This window comes from Periplaneta americana, chromosome 4, assembly GCF_040183065.1.
Source record: "Periplaneta americana isolate PAMFEO1 chromosome 4, P.americana_PAMFEO1_priV1, whole genome shotgun sequence".
Classification (NCBI taxonomy): Eukaryota; Metazoa; Arthropoda; class Insecta; order Blattodea; family Blattidae; genus Periplaneta; species Periplaneta americana.
Window position 1 is genome coordinate 73,503,244 of NC_091120.1, and position 17,821 is coordinate 73,521,064.

Genomic DNA, 17,821 nt, shown 5'->3' on the forward strand with positions numbered 1-17,821 from the left:
CAAATGAAAGCCCTAAGTTTATGGTGGTTAGCAATTTATGGGGTTTTTGGGCAATTTCAAAAAAGTCATTATCATAAAAATGGGTTGTTGGAATTAAAAAAAATAATATTTAAAAATTATTATCTTATGGTATGGTATAAATATACAAGAAACTAATGAATTCCATGTTGTCACATACCAAAATAAATTCTTCAGTGGTTGATTTGATGTGGAATGACCCTAAAAGGTAAATTTGATTTGAAGTTACATTTATAACATTTAACCAACCAGTATTCAAATGTAAAGATTTTCAGTTGCTATATTTGTATTACTCCTTATAATTCAAAGTTACAGAATCTTCATTTAGATGTACGTACAATTTAATATTTCATTTTGATCCCTTGTAAAAAGTTTCAATCTATGTAACTTCCTTGTGATTTCCAGGTATCTAAACGTGTTTAATTTTTCATTGTTCTATACTATATTTTAGGAGTATTTGAATTTATTGAATATGTGCATTAAGTGAGGTTAGTATAAGAAAATGAAATGTGTAAGGAACAGATTTCTGTATGACCAATGAATGTTGTCATACTCATTCCATTTTTTAATTATAAATGATACGCATTTTTCGTGACAATGGATGAATGGAATTGTGGAAAACAAAGTCAACCTTTAATGCTTGCACTGTGGAGATAAATGACGGAAGTTTTTGGAACTCTTTTTTTATTTTCAATATCAGAGAATGTTGATAGCTAATGTGACTCCTGCATATTATGATATTCTCACAGGGACATAATTAACAGAATTATTTCAACACATTTAAAGAAAAGCACATTTATGCAATGCTGAATATTCTTTATTATTTGATCATTTTATACCAACCCCTGATTTCAGTTACAAAATATAATTTTCTACATTTATGGCATAGATACGGCAGTATGACTTCACATGAAAGTCTTTTGGTATTAGTTCGCAATAGTAAGACTAACAACTCTTTGACCCTTCTTCAAGATTAGAAATAAACTCTATCAGTGTTCGTGCTGGGCGTCCTGTCATTCCTTTAGACAAGTATGGCAACTTGTTTGATGTCGACATTACACCTGCAATGTCCATATGAATCCAGTTTCCACTTGGAATGAATTCCTGAGAAAAAGAGATAAGCTTAGAATTACACGACATAGCATCAGTACTCCGTGTATAAAATAGTGAGTAAAGAAAAATATCCTGTTAAGAAAGTGTGATGATTTTATACTATACTAAGTCATACCTTAAGAAAAGCAGCTGCAGTACATGACCCTGCACCAGCGACTTTGGAAACATTAAGCAAGTCTGCTGATTGAGTATCTGAAAACAGTTCAAGAAAGATTTGTATTAAATTATGTGTCTTAAAAGTGGACAGGAATTAAAAGAAATAAGTTTCCATATCTGACTTATTTTGTTGGAGTAATTTAAGTTACTTATTTGATATTGATTTAATTTCCTTTGGTTTATTTTATTGAGATTATGAATTTGTGTATTAATAGTTACAGCAAGAGAATCTATTTTTCGTTATGGTTATTATGAGAATGTATTATATAACAAAATTGCTTCTTCTGCTTTTTAGTTTATTGTTGTTTAGTAGGTTATTTTACGACGCTCTATCAACATCTTAGGTTATTTAGCCTCTGAATGAGATGATGGTAATAATGTCGGTGAAATGAGTCTGGGGTACAGCACCGATAGTTACCCAGCATTTGCTCATATTGGATTGAGGAAAAACTCCGGAAAAAACCTCAATCAGGTAACTCGCTCCGACCAGGATTCGATCCCGGGCCACCTCGTTTCGCGGCCAGGCTTGCTAGCCATTACTTCACAGTTGTGGACTTTTTAGTTTATACATCGTATTATATTGAAATATAGATTTTAAAATATTCGAGTAACTTTCACTGAATTCTGAAATTAAAATTCGCAAATAATTATTACAAAATTGAAACTTAATCACTCTGCAACTAGGAAATATTTAATACAATGCTATGCTTCAAAATGCCTCCCATTCATTATGTAGTGAAATTCGAAAATATGTATATAATAGAATTTAAACCACTCGTACACATCCAATTATGTGAAAACTGCTATTATCATCCTAATATTGAAACAGAATAAAGATAATAAAGATTGCATATCATACAGATACAGATGCAGATGGTAGAGGGGCAGAGAAGGCCTGATGACCTTATCTCTACCAGGTTAAATAAATACTACTAAATACAGATGAGTTTCACTAACATCTTGTCTTTCAAAACTCCTAGAACTCATAGTGAATCCCAGAATGGTCTAGTACCTCTAATAAAACCACTTTATAAGCTCATACCAATTTGGATTCCAATCAGCGCACATTACAACTGATACTCTACTCTATTTCACGGAACACATTTATGAGGTTTTAAGAACAATAAAATAATAGTACCAGTCATGATTGACTTTGAAGCAGCTTTTCATAATGTCCCTTCTTCTTCCTCAGTTTAGACTGCTAGCAAAGCGCTTAGGCATTAATGGCCCATTGTAAGCCGCATACATCAGAAATCAACTGAGGAGACCACAGTAGGTGACAAGCTTCATGATGCTACTAGATTTTATTTGATAATGCCCCACTAATTGTACAAGTACATGAGCGCAGCTCTGGATCAGCAGACAACTGTGCCTTCCACCTGAGCTATGCAGGTGGCTTTAACAGATAATGAAGATGAATAAAGAGATGAGAAGAAAAATTGCACTTCTGTCTGATTACCTATTTATTGAAATGTCAGGCATATTATTTATGTTAATTTAGTTTTAATTATATGTATTAAAATAGCAGAGAATTTGATGAACCTTATAAAACAGTATGTTTAATTATATTAATACATACCAGTCATGGCCTTAGTGTAATGTTGCCACAGTGGCATTCTCCAAACCCTGTCTCCCGTTAATGCACCTGCTTGTTGCAGCTTTTGGAAAAGTGGTGTAGAATTACTATACACACCAGCAGCTGCAGACCCAAGTGCAATTCGTATAGCACCTGTAACATGATTATCATTTTCAAGTCATCCGTCAACAACTCTTCATTTCTCGAAATATGTAATGTTTTTTTAACTGTGAAGAAAGTTATAAACATGTTAAAAAACAATGTCGCAATATAAGTGTATACCCTTCTTTATAATTTATTAATGAAATATTTGTAATTTTAATATTAGGAAAGTAAAGAACATTTCTTTCTTTCTTTCTTTCGTTTAACAACTCCCGTTTAGGTTCATTTATATGACCCATCCCACACGGGCCTTACAGGGCTGCGACATTTTTTTTTTATTGTCAGGAGAGGAATTAATCTATTGGGTCACATACATACTTTTTTGACCACACAAGGACATGGAGGGCCTCCTCAGATGTGGGATCAGTGCAATGCCAGGGCCACCTCTGATACAACACAAACATTTAAGACATTACACACCATTTACTCACATATATGAAAGGATTAAGGGAAGGATCACTATCCTTGGCCGGACTTTCAAGAGTTACAATCCCAGCATTTGCCTGAAAATGACTGACGAAACCATGAAAAATCTCAGGATTGCCAGTCCCTGGGATCGAACACACTACCACTTTGCTAGCCCACTCGGTCAAAGTAAAGATCATACAAAATATACAGATCATTTTGTACAGTTCAATGAGTGTCAAATTTTTCATCTGAACAAAAACTATACTGCTAAATTCTTGTGAGAGGGAGGTAGAGACTGAATTTCAAATTATACGGCACCAAATTTTTTAAGCGAAAACTCAATAGGGTGATCGTTACCCACTGCACTTGACTTTCACGATACAGTAAAATCTCAATATAACTCTGTTAAGGACGAGACGAAAATCATGCTATAAGCGGGAAAATTGTTATATGCGGGAATTTTTATTTAACATACGTTTTCAACATACAACACATAATGAAAATGGTAGTATAGGTATTCATGTTATTATTTCCAGTCCATGCGCATGTCATTCTCAATGTGGCAGAGATTACGAAATGAATCATCCTCCAGCACAGCTGACTTCGTTGGCAGAGACAGCAGTAACAGAATTTCACATTTATCCGGCGCTGAAAACATCTTTCTTTTCATTGCTGGCACCATAATGAAAGAAAAGCAGACAAACAAACAAAACCACTATGAACACAAACAGGTAGACTGGACTAATAAGCTGGCACCTAACAGTGGAATGCTGACGTCACTACTCTTGACACTACTACATTTACCAGACGTCCAGAAAATTCTGGACATGCCTTACATTTTAACCTTCTGTCCGGTGTCCGGTGGGAATTTCAGAGAAATCTTGAATGTCCTACACTTTGAGAAACAAGCATTCATCAGTTTTAAAATGGATTAATGACTTGGGAAAGAAAGGAATATTAGCCCCAACTCACCACTGCAACATGGCTGTCATCAAAAATCATAGTCATTCTTCCTTATACTGTGGTCATTCAGTAATCTTTGTCATATGGCAGTGGACACCAATACAAACACTACATTGGTTCATTGTTTTCTGGCTGTCTCAGACTGCTGAAGCACGAAACTTGTGAATAGTGGTTCAGTTGTAACAAGTGCGTCAAGATGTCGAAAATGTAAATTCATTGATGCATTAGTAAAATAGTATACATGTTCACAGCAAAGAGAAATGAACACGAAACATAGTATCTTATTTGTCCTCCAGCAACATAATTAGGCCTATGATCTTATTATGAAGCTTATCTCTAAATTATGTTTATGTTTTGGTGTTAATCGAGCCACATGGGCTGCCGCATTACCCACACGCACAGACACAGAGGGAGGAAGGGAGAGAGAGAGAGAGAAAACCTTTAATTATACATTTATAACACTGACACCTTCTCTTAACTCTTACCTGTGAGTGTAGCAATATCAACAGTCAACTGGGGATTAAATTCCTGGGCATAGCAAAGAGCATCTGCTAGTATCAATCTTCCCTCAGCATCAGTGTTGTCGACGATGATGGATTTGCCATTCATAGCATGCACAACATCCCCAGGCTTCGTGGCAGATCCACTTGGCAAATTCTCTGTTAGAGGTATCAGTCCTAATAAAAGACAGGAATGGGGAAAAATTAAGATTTCACCAATTTTTTCATTCCCACTCACCCTCCATGTAAAAACAACTTACGGTACTGAGAAGTCCACCATTGTGGAGTAACGGTTAGCATATGTCTGACCATGAAACGAGCAGGACTGGGTTCAAATCCTGGTTGGAGTTTTTTCCGAGGTTTTCGCTCAACCAATTGCAGCAGAATTGCTGGATAACTTTCAGCATTGGGCCTTGGATTTATTTTGCCATCATTAATTAAAATGTCATTATTATCATTACCATAGCCTGGGTTAAGTTCATGGAGGAGTATGTTGTATACATACATTAGTGCATCTGTTCAGTGACAAACTCATTCACATAACAGGAATGGTAAGCACAATAAGCCTCAGGCTGCAATGCAAGCCTTTGGGCCCTTCCTCCATAGAAAAGTACTGAGAACACACACAAGGTTGTCTGCAGTTAAATGCAGTTATTCAAAAATAAATAGTTTTAACACTTAAAAATTTGTTAGCTTTGCTTTCCTTTTAAATGAAACTTGTGTATCGGTAATATTCTGATTTGATGCGTCCCGCTAACATAATCACGTTAATTTTCATTATCATGCTTTGCAGTTTTAACTTGTCACAAATGAATTAATTTCTTTGATGAAAGTAATGAATGACTATTATTGATATCAGATCTCAGTGGTCATTTCTGATATTTATAATCTTTTCAGCTTGGAACATTTAGTGTGTTCATGTTTCTGATCTGTATAATAAATCTGGTATGAACAGTTTTTGTAAAATTTAAAAAACGTTTGCTCTGACTTTCTTCAGAAGAGTTCTTATGGTCGTGTTTAGCAATTTTTAACATTTGATTTACTTTAAAAATCTTTAGGGAAAACGTGAGTAAAACTGCATCCTATGTAAAATGTCATTTATTACAATTTTTCTTTTGAGGGAATTTATCCCCACGAAAGTCAAGACCTTAGTTTCTTCGAATCCTGCTTGGGTTTTTTCCCCTGCATTTTCAACTGTAAGGTGAATGTCAGGTAATTCAAACCAAATCTTCAGTCTCATCTCGCTATTAGCAATTCCACCAATGCTAGACAATGTTAAAGTTCATACAGAGTTGTTAAATAAACGATAAAACACTATAGACAAATTTATAAATAAATGGGCACAAACTCTGTACAATAATCGTGTGTGACAAAGAGTATGTAAGCCTATGTGAATATGTATGTATGAGTACTCTCTAATTCTATGTATGTAAACAAATTTTGGTCACATTTCGTACACACATAATGATATAGGATACCTCTGTGCCAATGGAACCTTAAATCTAAAAATGTGAAAAAATATTTCGTTTTCATCTTTTCTTTTTAGCATATTCAATTATGAAAATCAGGTTGTTAATTTTTTCAGATTGCTTTAATAATTAATCTAAATTTAATTTCTGTCTAGGTTGTTATATATTTTTACAGTGTTCCCTCTATTTCATATTGGTCTTTGTTTGCCATAACTCACCTATAAGATTAACTTTGAGTTTGAGGCGAGCAGCAGCATAAATAGCTGCCACAACACAAGCTCCTCCTCCCATGTCAGCCCTCATCTCATCCATTTTAGCTGGTGGTTTCAAGCTAATGCCACCACTGTCGAAAGTTACACCTTTACCTATATGGAGAATATGAAACACAGAGCACAAGAACTCGTGTATTATTTTGAACATGATTAACATATGAATTTGAGTTTGTAAATAATAAATGAAAGATTCAACATTTATAAAAAATATATACAGTCAACTCTGGATATAGTGAACCTTAAAAATTGAAGTTACAAGAGTTGTATCATGAAAAATTCTTATTTGAAGTCAGACGTTGAAAGAATGTGTTGAAAACAACATTTTAAGTTTCTTACTCCTTTAGTCAAAGGACAAAGGTAGGATTAGTGATTCCTAGACAATGAGCTGTACTGTAAATCCAGGCAACATGTGACATTTTTGCCTCACTCCACTGTCGAAGGGTTGCCATTCTGTTCTCAGGCACACTACTGTACTGTTATTTCTAATCCTCCACTGTCAAAGTATTGCCTTTGTTCTCAGAAAAATTTACATTATGATGGATAGCATTGAAATAACGGAAAATGAAACTCCTTTTATTAAAAGGGGATGAACATTATGTCCAGAGCGTAAATTTAAGTAAGATTCTGATGGCTTTCAAACTCCATCAATCCCCTCTCAGTTTCCATTAAGTGACCTGGGAAATTCCAAGGCAGAGTATGCAGTTATACCATAACAGCATTTGTCATTTCTACCTGATCAGCTTGTTTCTAGTGTTCGAACAGTGAATGTAGGTCTACTGTATAAAAATGTCGAAGCGTAAAGTGTTTTCTTTTGAAGATAAGGCGAATATTATAAGTGACAATGAACGTGGTCTTTCGCAAGTGGATGTGGGTCGACAGCACAGTTTAAGTAAATCAATTACGAGTAACAGTATACAATGTAATCCATTCCACAAAAATGAAATATTTTAATTACTGTATAGTATTTTATTTTCTTGTTCACAATTTCATTCATTCGTCATTTAAGGTTAGGGAGAGTCACTTCGGATTTAGTGAACCTCGGATATAGTGAACGAAATATGCAAGTCTGCAGAGGTTCACTATACCCAGAGTTGACTGTATTACTTAACAGCCTTCATTAAAAATATGACCGCGAAAATTAAAAGTACCTAATGTGAAAGCAACATACATTTTGAATCTATATAAAGATTATAATTTATGAACTGTTCCATTACAGAAAGGAAAGAAAGAGGATATTGTACTCCAAAATAAAAACGTTTCTTTTCCTGCTATTAATGGAAACTAAATGTAAAGTGTAACGCTTATATTTTCGTGTATTTCACTTTTTTTGCTCCTAGTGATAAATTCAATTTCCTTCGTTTTAATCCTTTAATGTTTTCAAAATAACCATAGTTATTAAATTAGTTATAATAATAAAGACATCCCTACCATCATAGCACAGACATCCCACAGACCAAATGTACAAGATCATAAGCATCAGTAAGACCTCTGACAAAGAAGCACAACAGCTTCAAAATGGCCATTGACACATTTAAGGTACAGTACATTACCTATTTTTTTTCTAACAGGCTTACTTTAACACTCTGAGATGTTAAAGTTGTTATCATATTTTATATCAAATGAAGGACGCAAGCTTAATTTTTCTTCTGTTTTTATATCCGTACCATGGTTCAAAATGGGTGGGTGTCCATTTTTGCCATTTTCTGATTTTTACACATTTGACACATAAAAATTACAGCTTTATCAGCTCTCTAATGGCAGTAGTCCAGTTCCTAATCCTTCTCGAGAAACACAGTTCTGCATGAGCTTATGTCCATTATATGGTTGAAGCACATATGACACAAATGGACTCCAGCCCTAATATCTTACTACCTTATGGACTCCCGCCTATTTATGATATAAATTTGTGGACTCCGTCTCTTGTGATCTAATATTTTGGTATTAATATAACATGCCCTCAACAATAGCTCAAACTTACGTTAGTTCAGCCGCTAACAATGGAATTCTCTTATATTTAATTTCTTTCAATGCAGAAGTGTGTCATATTCCATTCAGAACAAAAGTGCAACCAACTGAGAACCCATTATCATCAATGTCTTCAGAAATTAGTGCTGGGAAGGAGAAAATCATATCTGAGAACAGAATAGGCGAACATTTTCGTAATGAGTCCAACTATGAAGATTTTAAAGATTACTATTTGTTTGATGATGATAATATAGAGGACCAGAATAAGAGCCAAGTGATTCCACATCATTTGCTGACGATGGTAGTAATGGTTTGCTGATTCCTTTGGAAGACAAAACTAGAAAGACAACTGTCAGAAAGAGGAAAAAAGTCCACAAATATTGATGAAGAGGGAATGTTGTAAAGGAAAGAGATTTCAAGATGTTCACGAATCGTCCATGAATTATTTTGGAATATAATGCCCGTAGCCTCATATATCTCACTCTGAAAATTCGTCCGTCATTGGAAACCATCAATCACAAGTATCTTTTATGTCGCATTTGGAAGCTGATTCAGTCTATGCCATGAAATGGAAACTCAAGATTTTAATGATTTCACGTTCCTGATAAAAGTCATGTAAATCATCCTTTGCCTTAAGGAAAAAGAATGTTAATGGTGGAGCTATTCTTCTCACAGAGGTAGTGTATCTGCAAGTTGAAAAACAAGATCTTGGAATGCTGAAGTTCGAAACTGACTGAGGAGAATTTCAAAATAGCTGATCTTCGTAGGTCCCCTAGGAAGATATTTGTTTTAACCAGAATGCCTTCCTTAAGTGAGAGACGACTTGAGAGCAATAAGATGTATGAAGTACAAGGACCTTATGACTGCCCTTCAGTGGATCTCAAGAAGTTTCCACAATCACTACAGAAACCTTCCACACTCGAGAGACATTTCGGATATCCAGGAGGTGATGACTAAGTAAAATAATACAGTTTAAAATGTGTTTGGAGAGACATAATAATATTATTAATTCTTAGCGGACAACCGCCTTGTAATCTTAAAGTTATTGTAGGGCAGAAGTACATTTTTTTTCCTTTTAAGTAAATTTAAATAATTTTTTTCAGCATTAACTGAAAGGTGAATGTTGGTTTGTAAGTATACTGCATGAAAAGTTATTACTGTTTTAAATTAAACTAATAAAACTGCATTGATTTGTATGTTCGTTCCTTTTTTGCCTTCTGAAAACTTATAAAAGTAACACCTGCCCATTGTGAACTATGGTATGGATATCTTCTTCCATGGCGCTACATCTCATGGCTGAGACCCGGCTTCCTCAAGAATCTTACTCCATCCTCATCTGTCCATCGATACGGTCCACAGTTTTGAATTTCCAGAATTTTAGCATCTCCATCCACTCCATCAATCCATCTTCCTTTTGGTCGTCCCACTTTTCTACATCCTTCTGGTTGTGTTACTCGTATTCTTTTTGGAATAATCAGGCATTCTTTGTATATGGCCAGCCCATCTTAATCGACCAAGCTTCATAAATTTGACAATATCAGGTTCTTTAAACAATCTCCGTAACTCATCATTATGTCGTATTCTCCAAAGGTTTCCATCCCGTATTGGTCCAAATATCTTTCTCAAAACCTTCCTCTCAAATATCAGTAATTGACGCTTCAAATCCTTGGTCAAAGTCCATGTCTCCAATCCTTAGGTTACGACTGGTCTAATTAGCATTCTACAGAGATGGCATTTAGTTGCTCTACTTATTTCTTTATTTTTCATGTGTTTACTAAGTCCATAATAACATCTATTACCTGCTAAAATTCTTTGATGTACCTAAGGTACCATACTATTATCTGGTGTAACTATGGAGCCCAAATATTTAAACATATGCACGCTTTCGAAAATGTACTCACCAATACTTATATTAGTCATATCCGATACGGTATGGATATACAAACTCAAATTTTAAAAGTGCGATATACAACAAAGACAAAAAAAAACTACAATATGTTTATAAAACTTACCAACTAAAGCAATTGGTTTGTACTGGCTAGAGGCTCCTGTGTAAGAAATTTCAAGAAAAACTGGTGGCTCAGTAGAACCACGAGCTACACTAAGGAATGATCCCATTTTCTTACTTTCTGCCCAGCTCTTATCTCGAACAGTCACCTTTACATCATGTGCTGTCAACAACTCTGTGGCATTCTGGAAGGAAAAAAAAAAGTGCAAGAGTATATGAACTTGTGTACCAGGACTTTCTTATTCTGAATTGAAATCTGAGTGCTTAACTTTATGTGAACTGTAAAAGAGTTATAATTTACTACATAACCACTTTTTGTCCTTGATGGTATAGATGTACCTTGTTTGCCATTGGAGCAGAATTCTGTATAGTCAGAATTTCTTCCTTGTCACAAATAATTTAAAAACCTGGCAAGACTGCATACACAGCATGGACTGTTCTTTTAAAAATCTTACTTTTGGGATTATAAAAGTACCTTTTATGTGCAAAACAGAAAATAAGGTTTTCTTATTTGCAAGCAAAGTAATTTATTTCATTTCCATATATCTTATCAAGAGGCAAGAAAGGCTGTGGGTCACGGCGTGGCAACCACTGAATTCGTTTTTATGTGCCATTCAGAAAACGAAAATGTGTCTTCTCTTAGTGCACAGTAAATGACTTCACTGTATGCTTTTCAAATTATAGCCTAGTTTAAGCAAATAAACTATTAACAGTAATATTATCATTTATAACAAGATAAAAGAACTGAATTGTTGCGAAACCTTATAAGAAACTTTGGTTTTTTAACAGTGCTGTATCAGTTATTTTTATTTATGGGGAACACTAAAAGGTAGGGTTTATAGGAAAAATCCTCATTCTATAGATGAACTAAAAGACTATAGACGAGAAGAAATAGAGGCTATCAATGATATAGAACTTCAGAGTGTTGTTCATTCGTTTATCAGAAGATGTCAGTTGTATGTGACGGCAAATGGGGACCTTTTCAGCAACGACTGTGAACATGGTAAGTTCAAATTATTGAACATTTATTATTAGTACTGTTATGTATTGTAGAAATGCCAGAGAAATGGTTAAAGAACTCGCCAGAAACCATGCTAGCAGTGGGCTATGAGTCACCTGCCGTTTTCTCACCTCACGTCATAATAACATCTCTAGAACAGGTAATGAAAATGGGGTGCTCTCACAGCACAGCCTATATAAACGTAATTGGACCATGCCCCTTCAATTTATATTCCACTCCCTCCCTAAAAATCTTAGAGAACCCCATTCCCCCCGTACACTGGGTGTATTATAATAATCTCTGATTGAGATTCTGGCTGATATGTACAATAAATTCCATTAATGCCGTCACATTCTGAAATTGTGTTTACAGTCAGTACTCCACTGCTATGCTAGCCATTCCTATGAGCAGTGGCATGCTGCTGCACCTCTGAAATGTTGACATATCGACCCTCACAAGTATTAACATTGTAACTCACTTTCTTCCATTTTTCAGGAAAAGCAAATGAAGTTTTAAAATGATCATGTAAATCAGTGTATACAGATAGTAACAATAAGAGTTTACATACGATTGGGAAGGTTTACAGCTACAATGATAGTACTGGAAGAAAAAGAAACAATTTAAGACCATATTAACTAGCATAACTCAAAACCATAAAAAATTGAGTTACAATGTTAGTATTTGGGAGGGTCGATATATCGCAAGTGAATTCTAATTGTGTAGCTACTATTCTAGCATTAACACTAATGAAAACTGGAATAGGCCTACACAAGACAGACGAGTCAGCTACAATTCCACGGTAGGGGTTGGGGTGGAATACGGAGTTCTATTGTCAATATATAACTAAGGAATGAGACGCTATTAATGGAATTCAGTGTACATCTATTATAAGGCAGTAGGTACATCTCACTTGACGATGTGTGTTAGAGGAAGAACAATAATTCGTCACTAAAAAGACGAAGTGGCGTAAGCGACAAATGTGTAATTTTACAGGAGAGCAGTTGAAAGAAACGTGTGTTTATATGCGGACCTACAACTCAAAGTAATAAATTGACACGTCAAAGATAATACATTGATTCAGTTCGTTTATTGTTTCTCTTAATAAGGACTAATGGCAAACTCTAAAATTTTGATACCTTATAGGCCAAGAAGGCCTTAATTGGAGATACGTCTGTTCGAAAGATTTCACTCATAATAGGAAGGCACTTACACCATACACATGACTGATCGTATAATACTAATTTATGCTATTGCTTTGAGTTGTATTATTCTTTATTTATTTTTTGACTAATTTTATTTATTTTTTATTTTTATTATGCATTATAATTATTTGAAAGCCTAGGAAATAAAGAGGATTATAAACTTATTTTAATAAAGCAAAATCAAGAATTTTTTAAAATTACATAAAATTAATTAATGATGTATTTATTTGTTTACAAACAATTTTAAGAAACACAAACAACTATTGAAAATGTTCATGGGTTAATAATAATAATAATAATAATAATAATAATAATAATAATAATAATAATAATTGTACCCTAGAATTAATGTGGGAGTTCCTTGTAGAACGTTTTATAAACAACATCTCTTATTGCTGGTGTTGTCCCTTTGCGTAGCTGCTGCAAATCGTTGTACTTTTCAACCGAAATATTTGGAGAGGTAACATTAAGAAGAGGCAGAGGAAGCTTCAAAATTTCAGAAATATTCCGTGATTTCAGAGATAGCTGCTCATAATGTTCGTCCAAATGACTGGTTTTTACAAAAACGCAGTTAGGGTCGTCTTTGGTCACTCTGACTTCTCTGACTGTAGTCCAATCAATCTTATTTCCAGACTGAAATTCTCTCAGAGATCGGATCCGAAGGCTCTCTGAAATACTTTTGTAGTCAAAGAAATCTTCTACCCTCATAGAATGTACTTCATACGGAGCAGCACGTCGAGCAAGTCGCACAATAGGTACCAGCTGGCAAGGTATGAATATGTCTCCTGCCTGAGCCAGAGCTGTTGAGATAGTGCTGTGTGCTGAATCACCTTCGTTTTGACCATGGTTAGGTTCAAAGAAGCACAAATTGATAGACAGTAAATTCTTAGAGTTGCTTAGAATGTACAAAAGCATGGTCACTACAATGGTATTCTCATTCTGGCCACTGGAACTATCAGCAAACAGCCTGACATTCTTTACACTTTTGGCATCTAGTTCTTGGAGGTAGATTCCCATACAGGTTCCAATCTCAGAAGATCCCCTCTTGCTGATAGTCTCGTTCCACAGGAAGTAATGGCAGTCTTTGTTGGCAATGTTGTACACTGTGAAGTTATACACTGACAAACCCCATCGATAGAAGACTGCACTTTCTTTGGAAATAGGCAGTTGAATGACTTGCTGAAGATCAAATACCGCAGATGCAAATTCTATAGGATTTTCTTTGGCAGCCATTTTTGCATCGTTTTTCTTCTGTATGTTTATCGTACATACCCTGCAACTCAATTTTCTTTACATCATCAGCATCACGGTAAGTTGCACACAAACTGCACTGGTCCTTCTTAGGATGCTGGAACAATAGATTCATTGATTTGAAAATTCTGTAATAAGTCTGATAACTAGCCTTGGGCTGTGAGATGGTTTCTTCATTATACATAGCATGCATTTTAGACAGTGTCAGGTCTGGGTGTAAGTATTCACGAGACGTGGACTTGCGGCAATAATGGGATTCCATTCGTGGAAACTTATTTATATGAGCGACAACAGAATCTCTAAGCAGCTTATCTTGTAGTTTGAGTCTTTCATTTCGGCCTCCGCGGTTGTCGGGAGCAATCATACCTTCGGGAGTCTTCTTTTCAAGTGACGTGCGCATTGTCCTCTCTGAAATACCCAGAGAGTTTAGAAACATTGTTTTTCATACGTTAACAGTATCATTATTGTGAGGTAGACTGTAGATCAATGTACTAGACCTCCTAGAGTTTTCAGCATCTGTTCTCTTCCGTTTTACGGATTTGACTTTCACATGCCGCACAATGAACTCTCGTTGCAACTGTAGGCTTTTCGTTCCGTAGAAACTTGAATATTTACTCTCTCATCATCTGTTACTTGCTTACATTGCTTACTACACTTTTCATTGCACCGAGATTTTAATTGGCGAGCTGATACGAGTTTCTTTGTTTTAGTACTGGTGTATGCTTCACCTACAGTTCTTTTCTTGTGTGCCACATTCTTCTTGTTTTCACGACGAATCTTCTTTATGGAACTTCTCTCCTTTCACCCTCCACTGCATAGAGATTTGAAAGATGTGGTGACATAGATGTACTTGGAAGTTCACTATTCTTAACTACATTAAACACTTCTTTACGTGATAACTGTTGAAGTTGTTGTTCTTCAGAATATTGTGGATCACAGTCACTGCATCATAGTCACTAATTGGCAAGTCCAGCACGCGTCTTTTATTTTCTTCATGACAACACTGCTCCTTTGTAATAGTACTATCAGCAGTTTTAGCTTCTACATCGGCTTCAAAATTGTTTTGTGTGTGGCTTTTCAAAATACTGAGAGGAGCATCCATAGACTCCGATTCTGATTCTTCGTTCGCAGAATTTTCTTCTGAATAATCCACCAGAATCACTTTTCCGTAATAATATTTTTTCTCCGGTAACCAGCACATTTTAATTTCAGCTCCTACCTTCAATGTGTCACAATCAATACTTTCAATCTCATTAGATGATACCACATTAGTAGATCCATCTCTCCATTTTACTATTACGTCCATGTTTGATATAATGCAATGCCACTTTAATGAGATTGATATACACTATTGCTTTGCAGAGACTGTTTCTTTTTGTGCCAATTTCATACTCCAGACAGCTTAATAATGTTGAAATAGTTTGTTTGCTTGAATTTATAAATAAATTTTCGTTGTTGGCATCACGTGGCAATCCATGGATTATAGGGAGCCTAGCAATACACTGAACACATAGACGTAACGATCAATTTTAAAAATGGTAATACCTAACGAAGAGACGTAAGCGACTTGCGAGTCTGATACGCCAGTTTGTCTGAAAAAGAATGAAACAGCAATGGCGTTTACGACGATAACACGATGTTCATTGCCAAGTAATCATTAGAGATGGATGTACGCCAGTTCGTCAGAATATAGATATGGTCCAACGAAGTGTGCTGGCGAAGTATCTCCAAATTTTTGGTTTTGGCGCTTACGTCACTTCGTCAGATAAGCGACGAATTGTTTGTATAAATCTTACGTCTGATTAGTGAAATAGTACCGGCATGCTACTAGTCAGAGATGTATGCAATGGAGTGGGAAAGGAGCCGGCCACCCTACCCCATTATCTCTTGACTTAGTTGCCTTATTGTTTACACTTACTGAGGTTCCAACCTGTCTCCGGACAGTTGACTACACTGTTCTGATAGGCTAGTCTTTCGAGTTGAAATATAAAATCAAAATATTACGGAATTACCGGTATTTTTAGCACATTGAAAGGGAATTGTATCATAATAGGCGTGCTTTCGGAAAAAGATGAACAAAAAGTGAAACAATTTTGAGTTCCAAAATATATTTTTTGGGGGTCACTCAGGGTTCTAATAAAAAAAATCTCGGGAGAAAACGGGATGAATGAAAATCCTATCTTTTACACACATTTTGCTTACTAACATATTGTTTAATAAATAATCATTGCTTCAAGATCATTGTAATTACTTCTATATTATTTTCCGCCGTTATATTATATAAAATTGTGTACATCTTAATTGACGAAAGAACAACCCACAACATAACCTATTTTCAGACAATGACTTGACTTACGTAGTACGGTACTTTAACAACGACTGAATTGACCGCCGCGATATTCAAGTGTTTTCTTATGTTAGGAAGGATTGCTTGTTGATTCACTCGTTATTAATAAAATTATTTGTATTGAAATTTGTGTGGTGCCGTGTAAAATTATGTTACAAGAACATCGACTGCTTTACCGTATTCATGTCTTCAGTTTTTTTGTGTATAAATAAGGTATGTTGTCATACTATATATAGCTTTTTACTATTGAATTGTCTGAATTTAATAATTTAATAGAGGGCCCTCGACACATTCAACAGTGTATATTTAGCAAACTTACATTTGAAGTCATATTTGACGCATTAGAAATTACAACTACAGTCAGCATAAGAGACCATTGCCGAAAAAATAAACGCATATCCCATATTTTGTAATATCTTACCAGGTTAGAATGAATCTGTAGAATATAGCTAAATAACATTTGATTTGTCTGCATTGTACTGATATCGAATTTGAAAGAATATGTCATCTATGGTTTATTCTTTAGTTAAACATTTATTTTTAATCATTCCTTATAATAAATTGGAATAAGCGTGAGTGTTGTAATTGTAGAAGCATATGGGAGGGAAGGATAAACAATGAGGATGAGTGACTAGATTTGCATATATATACGTCACTGTGTACGTTAACAGAAAACCACAATTCCAAGTCACACAGAGATCGTGTGCACTCGATGTGGGTCTCTGGCGTTTCGTCAGCCGACGTGAGTTGTGTGGATATAAAGGGAAAAGTTGAGATGGTGTAGGGTGGAGTTCCTGGGTAGCTCAGTTGGTAGAGCGCTGGCACATTCAACGAGAGGTCCCGGGATCGATACCCGGCCCCGGAACAATTTTTCCCTTGAAATTATTCAAATCTGCTTTACAGGGAGCTTTACCTGAAAGACTAGATTTGCATAATATATACGTCACTGTGTACGTTAACAGAAAACCACAATTCCAAGTCACACAGAGATTGTGTGCACTCGATGTGGGTCTCTGGCATTTCGTCAGCCCACGCAAGTTGTGTGGATATAAAGGGAAAAGTTGAGACGGTGTCGGGTGGACTTCCCAAGTAGCTCAGTTGGTAGAGTGCTGGTACGTTCAACCAGAGGTCCCGGGATCGATACCCGGTCCCGGAACAATTTTTCTCTTGAAATTATTGAAATTATTCAGGATGAGTGAAGTTTAAGTCATAGAATGTCTTTTCCTATGGTAGGCCTACTGGAATGACCAGCATTTCCATTTAGGTATTACAACTATTATAGTGATGTTTTGAATGAATGAGCAAAGTCAAGTGCCATTGGATAAATTATATTATTATTGTTAATTATTTACTTTAGCTGATGCTTCGGCGTATTTACTAAACATTTTATTTAGAACTCTTCGATTTGGGG

The 17,821-nt window shown here is 35.4% G+C and overlaps 1 protein-coding gene across 1 annotated transcript in view; it reads right to left on the reverse strand.

Annotated features, from left to right (window-relative positions):
• Nucleotides 1–813: 813 nt before the first annotated feature.
• LOC138697931 (E3 ubiquitin-protein ligase COP1-like) overlaps nucleotides 814–17,821 on the reverse strand; it is a 70,544-nt gene continuing 53,536 nt past the window's right edge. Inside the window, exons 6-11 of the mRNA XM_069823542.1 lie at nucleotides 10,615–10,795; nucleotides 6,584–6,730; nucleotides 4,882–5,073; nucleotides 2,867–3,016; nucleotides 1,247–1,323; nucleotides 814–1,122 (exon numbers count right to left, since the gene is read on the reverse strand). Coding sequence (XP_069679643.1) covers nucleotides 964–1,122; nucleotides 1,247–1,323; nucleotides 2,867–3,016; nucleotides 4,882–5,073; nucleotides 6,584–6,730; nucleotides 10,615–10,795 — 906 coding nt within the window. The 3' untranslated portion in view covers nucleotides 814–963. The remainder of the gene's footprint in view (nucleotides 1,123–1,246; nucleotides 1,324–2,866; nucleotides 3,017–4,881; nucleotides 5,074–6,583; nucleotides 6,731–10,614; nucleotides 10,796–17,821) is intronic.